The sequence below is a fragment of the Pogoniulus pusillus genome, chromosome 15 (assembly GCF_015220805.1).
Source record: "Pogoniulus pusillus isolate bPogPus1 chromosome 15, bPogPus1.pri, whole genome shotgun sequence".
In the NCBI taxonomy this organism is placed as follows: domain Eukaryota; kingdom Metazoa; phylum Chordata; class Aves; order Piciformes; family Lybiidae; genus Pogoniulus; species Pogoniulus pusillus.
This window is the reverse complement of record NC_087278.1, coordinates 4361956-4374716: the sequence shown is the minus strand read 5'-3', so window position 1 is coordinate 4374716 and position 12761 is coordinate 4361956. Positions and strand designations below refer to the sequence as shown.

Sequence of the window (12761 nt, the reverse complement as noted above, 5' to 3'; positions counted from 1 at the left end):
CCCCTCCTCCTCTTTTTCCCTCTTCTTTCCCCCTCCTCCTCTTTTTCCCTCTTCTTTCCCCCCCCTCCTCTTCCTACCTCTTGTTTTTTCTCCCCCACTTTCTCCTTCCTTTAGCCCCTCTGTCTTGTAAACTCCCTGTTGTGGCTGCTTGGAATATAATTGTTGCCAGCCGCTGTATAATTTCTTAATTTAAGAGCAAAAGGCAGGTGTGGAGAAGTAAAAACAAGAAGGGGTGCTGAAACTGCCTATATTTTATTGTTAATTGTGTTCATAGTTGAAGATAAAGTTCTACAAAATGAGAAAAGAGGAAATGATACCACCTTGTTAAAGAGATAATGTGTCTTCAGCTTGTTTAACAAGGTGTTTTGAGACTTGACAGAATAATTGATGCAGGAGTAATAGTTCAGTGTAGTCTTTCACTTCTAGGTGACATCGATGAATCAAACCCAGTTCCATTGTAATCTCCGGCTTTTGCAATTTCAAGGCTACTTGATCATCATAGTTCAGGTCCTATAAATCAACTCAATCTTGGCAGCAGCATTGACTGATGAGAATACATCAGGCCTGCTGATTTGTGCCAATGAAAATGGAGGTTCTGAGGACAGAAGTGAAGAAGCCTCTGCTCTCCCAGGCTCTATGTTACCCAAAGTATTATGGATACTGTGGGGTTTTGTGTAAGTCACTGTGAGCAAAGGAGACAAAGATAGAAACAGAGGTGGTATATTGGAATGTTGAGGCAGAGGACAGAGACTATGATATTACAGAAGTGGTGTGGAAGTTGTCTTTGAAAGGGAGGATTGAGGTTTCAATTTGGTGTTCTTGAAACTGAAGGGCCATGAGAGGGGAAGTAATGACTGACAAAGTCACTTGTGGGAGATAGGAATGTTAGAGAGTTCACTTGAGAGACATGGATGGCAAAACCACAGAGAAGCAAGTTTTTGGAGACCAAGGAGGGCTTCAATCAGCTAGGATGCTCAGAAGAGTGTTTTAGAATAAGTAGTTTGGGAAGGAATGTAGAAATGGATAGGAGAAAACTGAGGAAGAGGAAGGGAGGAAAGGGGACATGTGTGTAGAAATAGAGTAGGATCCTAAGGAAAAAAAAGGAAGCTGGAGAAAGGAAAATTTCTGAAATAGGAGAGGTTTTTTCAGACAATCAGAATGGAACTGTCTGGGCAGGTATGAAAGTAAGGGGTTTATGTGGCCACATGGCTACACTCATAGTGTTACACAGGTAAAATGAGCCCGGTGAGTGGGGCTACAGGCTCCCACTTTCTTTGGTGAGTCTGTGTTTAATGCTCTAGCTGGAATTTGAGAGTGGGTGCTCAGTTTTGAATTCTGTCATGTGTTTTCTGCACTGAAACCATTTCTTACCTTCTGTAGGGCAGCTGGAGTTGGGCAGGATTTGCCAAGTGCAGAATTGCCTCAGATTCTGAGTGATTTTGGGGACCACAGATATGCCTTTTGAGAGAGCCCTATGCCCTGGTTCAGTGTCTGTAAAATGGGGCCAATAGCTCTGCCACAGTGCATAAGATTATTGCTGAGAGTTAATTCTTTAAAGGCTGTGATGGTATTCAGATCCCAAAGATTACAAGAGGAGTCACAAGCTGGTATTGCATAGTATGTCTCAGCTGCAGAACTGTTTAGGTGTTAAATTGAGAAAGGAATTTTGCACTACACTTTCTGCTAAATGTGAAAAGTATTGGAATGATCCCTTGAAAGCTCCTAGTGTCACATGCAAGTCACAGTGGCATTGCAGAATTTGCATGGAACTTCTGTTCCTGCAAGCATTAAGTAAGCTTTTATTTTCCTTTCTATTAAAAAGGGAATTCAGTAGGTGCCATAGAATCATCCAGGTTGGAAGAGACCTACAAGGTCATCCAGGCCAACCTAGCATCCAGTCCTGTCCAATCAACTAGACCATGGCACTATGTACCCTATCCAGTCTTTGCTTCAACACCTCCAGGGACAGTGACTCCACCACCTCCCTGGGCAGCCCATTCCAATGCCAATCACTCTCTCTGCCAACAACTTCCTCCTCACATCCAGCCTAGACCTTCTCCAGCACAACTTGAGACTGTGTCCTCTTGTTCTGTTGCTGGTTGCCTGGCAGAAGAGACCAACCCCACCTGGCTACAGCTTCCCTTCAGGTAGTTGTAGTCAGCAATGAGGTCTGCCCTGAGCCTCCTCTTCTGCAGGCTGCACACTCCCAGCTCCCTCAGCCTCTCCTCACAGGGCTGTGCTCCAGGCCCCTCACCAGCTTTGTTGCCCTTCTCTGGACACATTCCAGCATCTCAACATCTCTCTTGAACTGAAGAGCCCTCTGGAATCTTGATAGTATTGCCTAGATCTCAGCTGAGTGTAATGGGTTACCTAGCATAGATGCAGGTATCTTTGCTGTAAGTTTGGTTATCTACTTCTGCAACTGAATTGAATCCTCATTGTACAAAAAAAAAAATCCTTTTTTTTCTACAGTTTTGGTGCAAACTGTGTGTTAGAAAGACACAGGCAGAGGGATGCAGTCAACACAAACTAGTTTACTGCATCTCCCCCAGCATATATGAATGAACAATTAGCATACTGCAACAGCATGACGTTTTACAGGACCCAAGGTGCAAAAGGCTCCTCAAGTTAGCTACAAAAGCTCAGATGCTAGTTTGCTGTATAATTTATGTAGAAACATTCCTGGCACATTTTGACAGATGGACCTTGTTAACTCCAAAGAATATAGCAGAAGTGTTATGCTGTAGAGGGCCAGAGGCTGTGTGAGGTTCTATACCGAATCCTTAGCTCGGAAGGATATATTGAAGTCAGATCTGTTTCTCTGAATTCATAACAATCATGTCAAAGTCCAAAATAATACAGCAGGTATTTCATATCTCCCAGGTCAGCAGATGGCTGAATGGTATCCTGAACAAACAGAAAATATGTTTGTAGCTTCCATAGTCATCTCTGCAAATTGCTCCAGGCTTATGACAGTAACATGTGTTTCCAGAGCAAGTCCTAGCTACTTATTGATGGGCACATTTTTAGGGTCTGTGAACGTTTCTAAACTAATCTGACCTGTAAAAAAGGCTTCCAAACAGCCTGGGGGTTTTCTGGTTTGTTTCCTCCCTTCCTCACCTCCCCTTGTGAAACACTTAAAGACGTTAGAGTAGCTTGTAATACTGCTTTGAGGTGTACTGAAACAGCTGACCCTATCAAGTATCAGGTGCTGCTATTCTGGCTCCATGAAAGGAGCACACAGTGGAAGTAGTGGGTGGAGACCTGTCTGAACAAAAGCCAGAGCAGTTGCTTTTGAAGCAGTTTGGGAAGAAGAGCTGGACCGTTCCAGCTACCCTTTTAGGTAGCTACTGTCTCAGCTCAAGAATAACCAGAGACCTCATGCATCATGTTCCCAAAGTGTCACCTTTTCAGCTCAAAAGCTGAAGCCCTGTAAAACCACAAAGACATCATGGACACCAAGCATCGTTCCCAAAGTGTCACCTTTTCAACTCAAAAGCTGAAGCCCTGCAAAACCCCAAAGACACCATGGAGACCTCAAGCATCATTCCCAGAGTGTCACCTTTTCAGCTCAAAAGCTGATGCCCTGTGAAATCCCAAAGACACCATGGCTTGGGAAAGAGCCAGAAACACATCTCCAAAAGACCAGATATGCTTTTCAGTTTTATAAACAATTAGGTCATTGATGAAATTGTTGTCTATCAAAAGTGTTTAATTAATACACATGAATATTTCTGGTCTGATCAGAGAGTTATTTTGGCTCAGGTCCCAAGCAATGATTTTTAAGCAGTCTGCTTGACATTGGAGCCTGTCCCTGTTCATTGAACTCTCCCATGAAATTCCTAGCCTTAGGATTCAGTCTTTCAAAGCAGAAGCTGGTTTTAATTATTAAAGAAAGTCAATCCCCTCAACAGACCATAGATAAGTTCCAGCTGAATGCCCAAGTTTACCCTTTGCATTTTTTCTCAGTTTTAAGAGGGCACAGTTAATTCACATGCTGCCCATCACAACTTTAGGAACCAGTCAACACTGCAGAGTCCTAAGTGTATTTCATTTTCCATCTGACATTGCAATGGAGTGAATTTTTTTTGGTGAAAATAGTCTGGGTTTGTGTTTGTAACACAAACATTGCAGGACTCATAACCTGAAAATGAAATAGACCACAAACAGAATTGAAGGTTACTCCATTGGGATAGATTGCATTTTAACAGGTAGCTCTAAGTAAAGGATGGTGAATAGCTTCATGGTCCAAGGAAGATCTTATTGCTCCCTGAGCAATAATTTGGTCTTGAGCAAATAACAAGCAGCAAAGTCTTGACCTTTACAAATATTCTGACCTGCTAAACCTGAGATGCTGTAACAAGAAGAGTTAATGCACCCTTCACTCTCTTTTACTATTTACTTTCCCCAACTTTAATTATTTAAGGTAGCAGTTCCTGAAATGTTTTTCATGTGGTGAAATAAATACACAGCTGTACACCTAGATGCAGGGCCTCCTCTGTTTTGGGGGAAATTAATGCTTTGGGTCATTAGTCTTGAAGCAGCAAGGAACATTATGGGGTTAGCATCTTTTGAGTATGAAGCTAGATGAATGCTGCAACAGGCTATTTAGCAGGACATTGCAAACCATCAGTAGTCTGTGGCTTATAGTCCATGACATCAAACACCAGGGTTACATCTCTGTTAATAAGTACTGCAGTACAATGGGAAGAGATATGGGGAGTGAAAAAGTTGTTGCTGGCCTGCTGATCACATTATAGAGATTTCACTGGCTTTAATTTGTGGTAGCTTTAGCATGGTCCTGTGGCCAAAAGGCCATAAGGAATTGGAGCACATTTTATACAGTCCTGGAATGTATTTTATGCTGTAGATCCATCCAAAAGGAGCAAGTTTCTTATGCTCTGAAGCTGCTCTGCAACCAAAGCACAGCCATTAAATGGGGTCAGTTCAGGGGTTTATGTCAAATGTTTGCTACAAACTAGCATCAAGTTGGATTTTTATGTTTTCTTAAGCATACACTTAACCTCTTAGGCATTTCAGTCTTTGAGTGTTCAAGACATCCCTTCATAAACAGACTGAAAAGCAGAAAGCTATTCTGAGGTGCTGAGTGCTTGCTACTATTTTGTGTATTTCATTATACAGGCTGGGTGGCGAATGGCTGAGAGCAGCCCTGAGGAAAAGGACCTGGGGGTCTGGGGTGATGAAAAGCTCGACAGGAGCCTGCAGTGTGCACATGCAGCTCAGCCAGCTCTGTCCTGGGCTGCATCAAGAGCAGCGTAGACAGCAGGGCAAGGGAAGGGATTCTCCCCTTTTACTCTGTGCTCATCAGACACCACCTGGAGTCCTGTGTACAGTTCTGGAGCCCCCAACACAAGAGGGACATGGAACTATTGGAGCCAGTCCGGAAGAGGCCATAAGAATGCTCAGAGGGCTGCAGCAGCTCTGCTATGAGGGCAGGCTACAAGAGTTGGGGCTCTTCAGTTTGGAGGAGAAGGATTCGAGAGACCTTATAGTGGCCTTCCAGTGTCTGCAGGTGGCCTACAGGGAGGCTGGAGAGGGATTATCTACAAAGTCTTGTAATAACAGAATGAGGGTAATGGGTTTGAACTGGAAGAGGGGAGATTTAGACTAGATGTTAGGAGGAAGTTCTTTACAATGAGATGAGACACTGATGAGACACTGGCAAAAGTTGTCCAGGGAGGTTGTGGCTACTTCCTCCCTGGAGGCATTCAAGACCAAGTTGGATGAGGCCTTGAGCAGCTTGTTTTAGTGGGAGGTGTCCCTGCCTATGGCAGGAGATTGAAGCTGGGTGATCCTTGAAGTCCTTTCCGACCTAGACCAGTCTGTGATTCTATAGAGGCATCAGCAATCTAATTGTTTGTAGTATCTGCCCGGCAGTACAGATGGTGAAGAGCTCCCTTCTTAGCAAAAGATGATTGCAGTCATTATATGCAAGGTGGTAAAGCCCCATTTGATTTTAAATTCAATTGATTAGAATGAATCATCCTTTTTTTAATTCAATAAAGATTAATTGAGATTTTGGGAGGAAATTATCTTTACCCACCACAGCTTGTCATGTGAAATGGTTTTTACTAGGATACCTTTTGAGCCAGTTATAAAGAGCAAAAAGAGAGAAACTGCAGGTGAATTTGTTTAAAATGTCAAAGGTTGAAAGCTGCCTGAAAAGTCTGCATTTTTGACTTCAACCTTCTGCTTTATTTGTAGCCCAAGCAGCGCACATCAATAGTATCTTCTCTGGAATTTCACCGAATGAATCACAGCCACAATTATTTTGAAGTCAACTCCTCCATTGGCTGCACAAGCTTTATTTCCACTCCTGCAATCAGTCCAGCTAATTATTTCTTTGGACCTCTGGAATACAACGTTGAAGAAAGAGAACTTCCAGGTACAGAAAAAAAAGCTTGTTTTGCCTACAAAGAAAGCTTTATAAAGGTACAAGTCTGTGAGATTAAGCTGGAATTGCTGTTGATTTGATGGTGAAATGCACTTAGGATAGATTGTCGCGGAGGGGATTCTGCCTCCTACGCCGATTGTGGCAGGGGGGAGAAATTAATTGGTGTGAGATGATACTCTATAAAAAGATATATTCATTAACTTCAACATTCTGAACTCTCACCACCCCCAACCACTGCATTTTAATATTAATATTTGTTCTTACTCAGTTATGAAAGACATTCTAGGACTAAAATCAAACAGTACCCATTATAACAGATAGCAAACATTCAAACTATAAACAAGAGAGAGCATTTTTCCCCACGGCTCAAATGCCACTTGGGATCAGTATGCTGTTTGCTCAGTAGATAGGCTCAAGCCCTTTCTGCTCTATGGTAGAAGGCAGTAGAGAATTACAGAGGCATTAAAGCATTTACTCACAAATTCTTATTAATTATCAATCACCCTCCGGGGCTACGTCACAACCTATGCAAGTGTCCAATCTTCAGGGGAATCTGCCCGTGGACGATGAGGATGGAATCCTCTCGGCTTCAGGGGAAAGGAGAACCTTACTGGCTTCAGGGGGAAAGGACGCAGACAGCCTCTGACTTGTTGTCCTGGCTTCTTCTGGATGCTCTGTCCAGGGATTCTTAGGCAGGACCTTTGGGTGCAGGAGGAGTGTGATGCCATGCAGTCTCAGCACAGTGTCACGCTGACCATATGGACTGATCGTGTGCAGGCAGTCAAGGGTCTGCTCCTGGGAACTCCATGGCAGTGGTGCACACCAGGCAATAATAAGGCAGCGGGCGTGCAGTAGGGTGCACGGCTGCATGGGAGACTGAGCGCCCTAGATAAAGGCAGGCAGTACAGGATCTAGTCCTGGTAACTCACCACAGTGGTGTGCAAGTGTGCACAGCTGGCTGGGAGACTCTGTCTCCACAGAATAAAGTTCATGCACTGCAGCTGAACAGGCAGATGGAAGCAAAAAGCAGTGCGGGTGAGTCTAAGCACCTTGTTTACCTGGGTACCTTACTTATCAAATGTGGGCCGAGATTAAAGGCCCCTTGGCTGCCATAATGACCAATCAGCTTGGCAGTTAGCCACAGCATACCATAATAGGCAAAATCCACAAGCCTGGACCTCCCAAATGTGGGGATAGCATGGGCCTAGCACCCGGTGTACATGAGCTGGGCGTGTGGGTTTATACAACCACATTACACAAGCACATTACACAGCCTGGACCCTGGGCAAGCCAGAGTTTCTGGCACCAGGTCCATTGTGTTTCTTTGTGCTTGTTTATCCATTTAATGTGTTTACCTCTGGTTTGGGCAGAAAAACATGTCCAGGCAAGACAAGGCATGAATAAGCCTATTTTCAGGACCATAGGCTCTCCATGATTATTCCTCTTTTTTTTTCCCTTCATCTCAGATTGAGTAATGAGTTCTCCTATTTCATGGCCAATATAATTAAAGTATCTTTTCCCCTGCACATTCTGTTTTGGATAAACCCAACTTCATTTTACAGAAACAATTGGAATGTAGAGGTTGTAGTTTGGAACTCTAACGGTTCGGGTGCACATCTACTTTCATCTTTGTGTGGTCAGCACAGTCTGGGAGCTTTAAGCTGGAAAAATCTAAGCAGAAATTATATAACCATCATTATTAAGGATGAGGGAAGGAAGGCTTCTAAGAAACCTGATGTTGTTTCTACAGTAATAATGAAATTCATTAAAGCCCAGTTTTAATGTATTTGCTCTGATGATAAGGATTGAATAGGGTGATAGTGTGATTGGAACTGAAGGGTTTATCTGTCTGGAGAGATTTGCATAATGAAAATGCTTGGGGGAAAAAAAAAAGATTGAAATATTTTCTTCACAGATGAAAACTAGAGGAGCAAGAAAGTGTCAGTAAACCATTCATTTAGGTACTTCTGTCCCCTTAAATGTCATATGAAAGTTGCTTTGTGAATCTTATGGAGCACCTCTCCTATGAGGACAGACTGAAAGAGTTGGGGCTGTTCAGTCTGGAGAAGAGGAGGCTCCCAGGTGACCTTCAAGTGGCCTTTCAGTATCTGAAGGGAGCCTACAAAAAAGCTGGGGAGGGACTTTTTAGGCTTTCAGGTAGTGACAGGACTGGGGGGAATGGGGCACAGTTGGAGGTGAGGAGATTCAGACTGGATGTGAGGAGGAAGTTGTTGAGCATGAGAGTGGTGAGAGCCTGGGCTGGGTTGCCCAGGGAGGTGGTTGAGGCCCCATCCCTGGAGGTGTTTAAGGCCAGGCTGGATGAGGCTCTGGTCATCCTGATCTAGGGTAGGGTGTCCCTGCCTATGGCAGGGGGGTTGGAACTGGCTGATCCTCATGGTCCCTTCCAACCCTGACTGATTCTGTGATTCTAATAGTTTTGTCGTGCTCTGGCGGGGAAGTTGGACTCTGTGATCTCCAGAGGTCACTTCCAACCCCTAACATCCTAAGAGCAGAGTGAGAATTGATTTTTTTCAGTGCTTATTTAGAGAATAGCCTTCTCTAAAACACTATTCCCAAACACTACAAGTATTTGGGGTAGCAGATGTATTAAAACAAATTTCTTTGGTAGGTAGCATGTACAATTTGTAGACAGATTTATTTCTTTTAAAGGATTACTCTAATGTATAAATGGAAGTAGATTGCTTTAAAATGAAAAGTGCAAATCCTGTCAATTGGCTACTGTGGCATTCATCATCATATGGGATGAGTTCCTTACATTTCTGGTTAGTGAGGTTTGAAAATTCTGAAAGCTGTTGCTTTAAAGTGATAAAAAAAATTCCTTCCTTGTTTGATCAAAGAAAAACTGTAATGTTAAAGAACTGTCATGAAACAAGTGTGAGAAATTCTGTCTGTTATGAGAGAGTTAAAGTGATCAGAAATTATTCATATGGGAGTTTGGTGGGTTGTTTTTTTTTTGGTCTGGCTGTGTCACTGTCTTTGAAACTAAAAAGATGTGCTTATGGTCTAGTTGCCTGGATAGGGCTCGGTGCTAGGTTGGACTGGATGAGCTTGGAGGTCTCTTCCAACCTGGTTGATTCTGTGATATATTTCTCCTGCTTAACACATAGATAAGACAAAATACTGTGACCTATATGCAATTAGCTTCTGACTGATGCATGAGGAAGGAGAGAATTAAGATCCATCATAGCTGAAGTCCTTTTGCTCTTGCTTGGTTTTCATTAAAGTGTTGAAGTTCTGTGTTGGGAATCCTGGGAAAAGATGTCTATGCTAGATCATGTAAAGGCACTTGCTTAACTCTGAAGAAAAAACTTGCTCTGCACTTAATTTATAGACATTAGAATCATAGAAGCAACCAGATTGGAAGAGCAAATCTTTTCAAGCCCAGCTGGAAATAATTAATTTGAATGGTGTCTTTTATTCCTAGTTTAGGATGGGGGTTTGTTGGTACTGTTTTTTGTACAGTAAATTCTCTTCAGTGATCTCAATATTTTTCATGGTAGCCAAATAGTGCTGAATGTCCTGATGCTTAAAAACAAAAGTGAGAAAACAGAGAACATTCATCAGCATTAGACAGTGAACTTTCTACTTTTACACAGTTCTGATTAAGTTCTTATTACCTGGATCTGCTTTGCCTTTATCTTCTTTGGTTACATTTATCTTGAACTTCACTTGGTAACTTTTAATCGCTGTGCATTCCGCTTGGTCTGAAATGGAAGCTACAATCTTAGGCTTTTTAGGATTTTACATTTTTATTCATGGGTGATTTGATTTATGGATGGAGTGGGAGCTGAATTTCTTCTTGCCTCTGTCTAGAAAGCTAAGATAACAATGGCAGAATGACTGGTTAAGAAGTTCTGGACATCTACGTTTGCAAGAGTGTAATTTGCCATAAGTAAATCATTTAATTTAACAGCAGCAAATGAAGTTACAGGAAAAGTACAATTCTCCCCTAGACAGTTTCTATCCTAGAATTATCCAAGTCATGTTTAGGATCATAGGTTAGACACAAACTTAGGATGAAAAAAAATCCACCATTTTATTTAGATCATTAAGGACCTTGTCACTCCTTAATGATAGATGTTTCTCTGTAATTCTGCAAGAGGCAAAGAGCACTAATATGTAAAGGGAATAGCAAAATCCAGAAAGAACAGACTAAAATTGTCCATCTTGGAAAAAAAACTGAGGCTTTTCTCTTACTTAGGCTGTTTCTGCCCCTGTACTCTGCACTGGTTGGACCACACCTTGAGTACTGTGTTCAGTTCTGGGCCCCCCAGTTTAGGAGGGACATTGAGATGCTTGAGCGTGTCCAGAGAAGGGCAATGAGGCTGGGGAGAGGCCTTGAGCACAGCCCTACAAGGAGAGGCTGAGGGAGCTGGGATTGGTTAGCCTGGAGAAGAGGAGGCTCAGGGGAGACCACATTGCTGTCTACAACTACCTGAGGGGAGATTGTGGCCAGGAGGAGGTTGCTCTCTTCTCTCAGGTGGCCAGCGCCAGAACAAGAGGACACAGCCTCAGGCTGTGCCAGAGGAAATTTAGGCTGGAGGTGAGGAGAAAGTTCTTCCCTGAGAGAGTCATTGGACACTGGAATGGGCTGCCCGGGGAGGTGGTGGAGTCGCCGTCCCTGGGGCAGTTCAAGGCAAGGTTGGACGTGGTACTTGGTGCCATGGTCTAGCCTTAAGCTCTGTGGTAAAGGGTTGGACTTGATGATCTGTGAGGTCTCTTCCAACCCTGATGATACTGTGATGCTGTGATACTGTAAAAGCTGAGGCTTGAGCAAGGGATAGAAATGACAGTGTTCTGCTACAGCTTTTTCCTGTGCTTCAGCTAAGCTGCTGTTGTTGCGCTGCAAGCTTCCTTGTTCCTTTTCCAGGTGTACATCAACAACTGCAACACATCATGTGTTTTGATTATAATCTTCTGAATTTCCAACTTCTAGAAATTCATGAAAGACCTGCACCTTAAAAGACTGTTTAGTTCATTAATGATTAAGAAATTGTGTGCATTAGAGTGTTTCCTTCCATTTTGTCTTGCATATTTGTCTCGTGTGGTTTGCTTGTTTGCTTTAAAAATCATCAGCAGCAAAAAGCAACAAATCGTTTGTTGTGTTTTTTGAGGTCAAAACTCTTCTGTCTGACCAGATAGAAACCCAATATACAGAAGGAACCCATTTTCGTCCTAACTGCAGCAAGTAGTTTTCATTTGCTTGCTTTGAAGCAACCAAACAGCTTTCCCCAGGATTTCTAAATCAGGAACTTGCCTTCTAAATAGGGCATTAGTATTTCCCTACTCAGTTTTGGTGCTTTTCATGTTTTCTTTAGGAAACTTGAAGTAATTCATTATCATTCAGATGGTAGTGGGAGATAAAATACAACAGAATAATTACTCTAGTTCTAAAATCTTTCTCATTTAAACTCTACCACTGTAGTCTGCTACCAAAAAAAGAATCAGTCTTGCAACTTTTGGCAGATTAGAGAAAATTCCTTCTTGTATTGGTGAGGTTTGCAGTTTTACTCTTGATGTTTGCTAATTCCTGATTTGAAACAGGGATCCTTGTTTTCAAGGAGTGTATTTCTGTCAGTTAGAACACCACTGAACTCTACCACAGCATTATCTAACTGACAGCATATGGCAACATTTGCTGATTAATTAGCTGAGGAACAGTCCACGTACAACGTAAGTATGGCCTTCAGCTTTGGCATTAAATGACCTTGTAGTGTGAACAGAGCCGTGCATGTTGTGTGCATGGATGGCAGAATATAGCTTAATATCAGGCTGCCTGCAACTAAAACACAAGGATGAAGATTCTGCTTTTTGTTTTGAACAAATACTGGTGGGAGAATCACAGAAACGTCCAGGTTGGAAAAACCCCTCAGGATCACCAAGTTCAACCAATAACCCTACTCTACAAGATTTACTGTAAACTATATCCCTAAGCACTACATCCAGATGACCCTGGAACACATCCAGGGAGAACCTGCAACAGTTTGATGGAAACTTTTCTCTCACTCCAGCACACATAGGGCAGACTGTGGGTATCTTCAGAGCTTTGTTTTACAGCAAGAGTGCTGTCTTCAGAGAAGTGTTCTGGAAGTCAGAGTGAATTTCCATGCTTTTACAGCATTGCATTTCACCTTGAGTTGGAGGTCAGTTGATACAAATAATGTCAGCTACTACCATTAAACTTTTTATACTTAATGTGAGTCCCCTTCATTGCACAAAGAAGTCTTTACTGCATGTAACTCTCATGGTGAGATGTTAGTCATTTTCTTGCTCTTCTGAATGTGTTTTAGGAGGTGTATTGTATGACAACACAAATGAAAAGTTA

At 42.6% G+C, this 12761-nt stretch overlaps 1 protein-coding gene across 12 annotated transcripts in view; it reads left to right on the top strand.

Moving 5' to 3' along the window:
* Nucleotides 1-12761, top strand: part of ANKS1B (ankyrin repeat and sterile alpha motif domain containing 1B) — a 449942-nt gene that overhangs the window by 95727 nt on the left and 341454 nt on the right. For all 12 annotated transcript variants that reach the window (XM_064154982.1, XM_064154981.1, XM_064154990.1 and 9 more), the window contains exon 5: nt 6226-6406. In XM_064154982.1, the coding sequence (XP_064011052.1) occupies nt 6226-6406 (181 nt within the window). The remainder of the gene's footprint in view (nt 1-6225; nt 6407-12761) is intronic.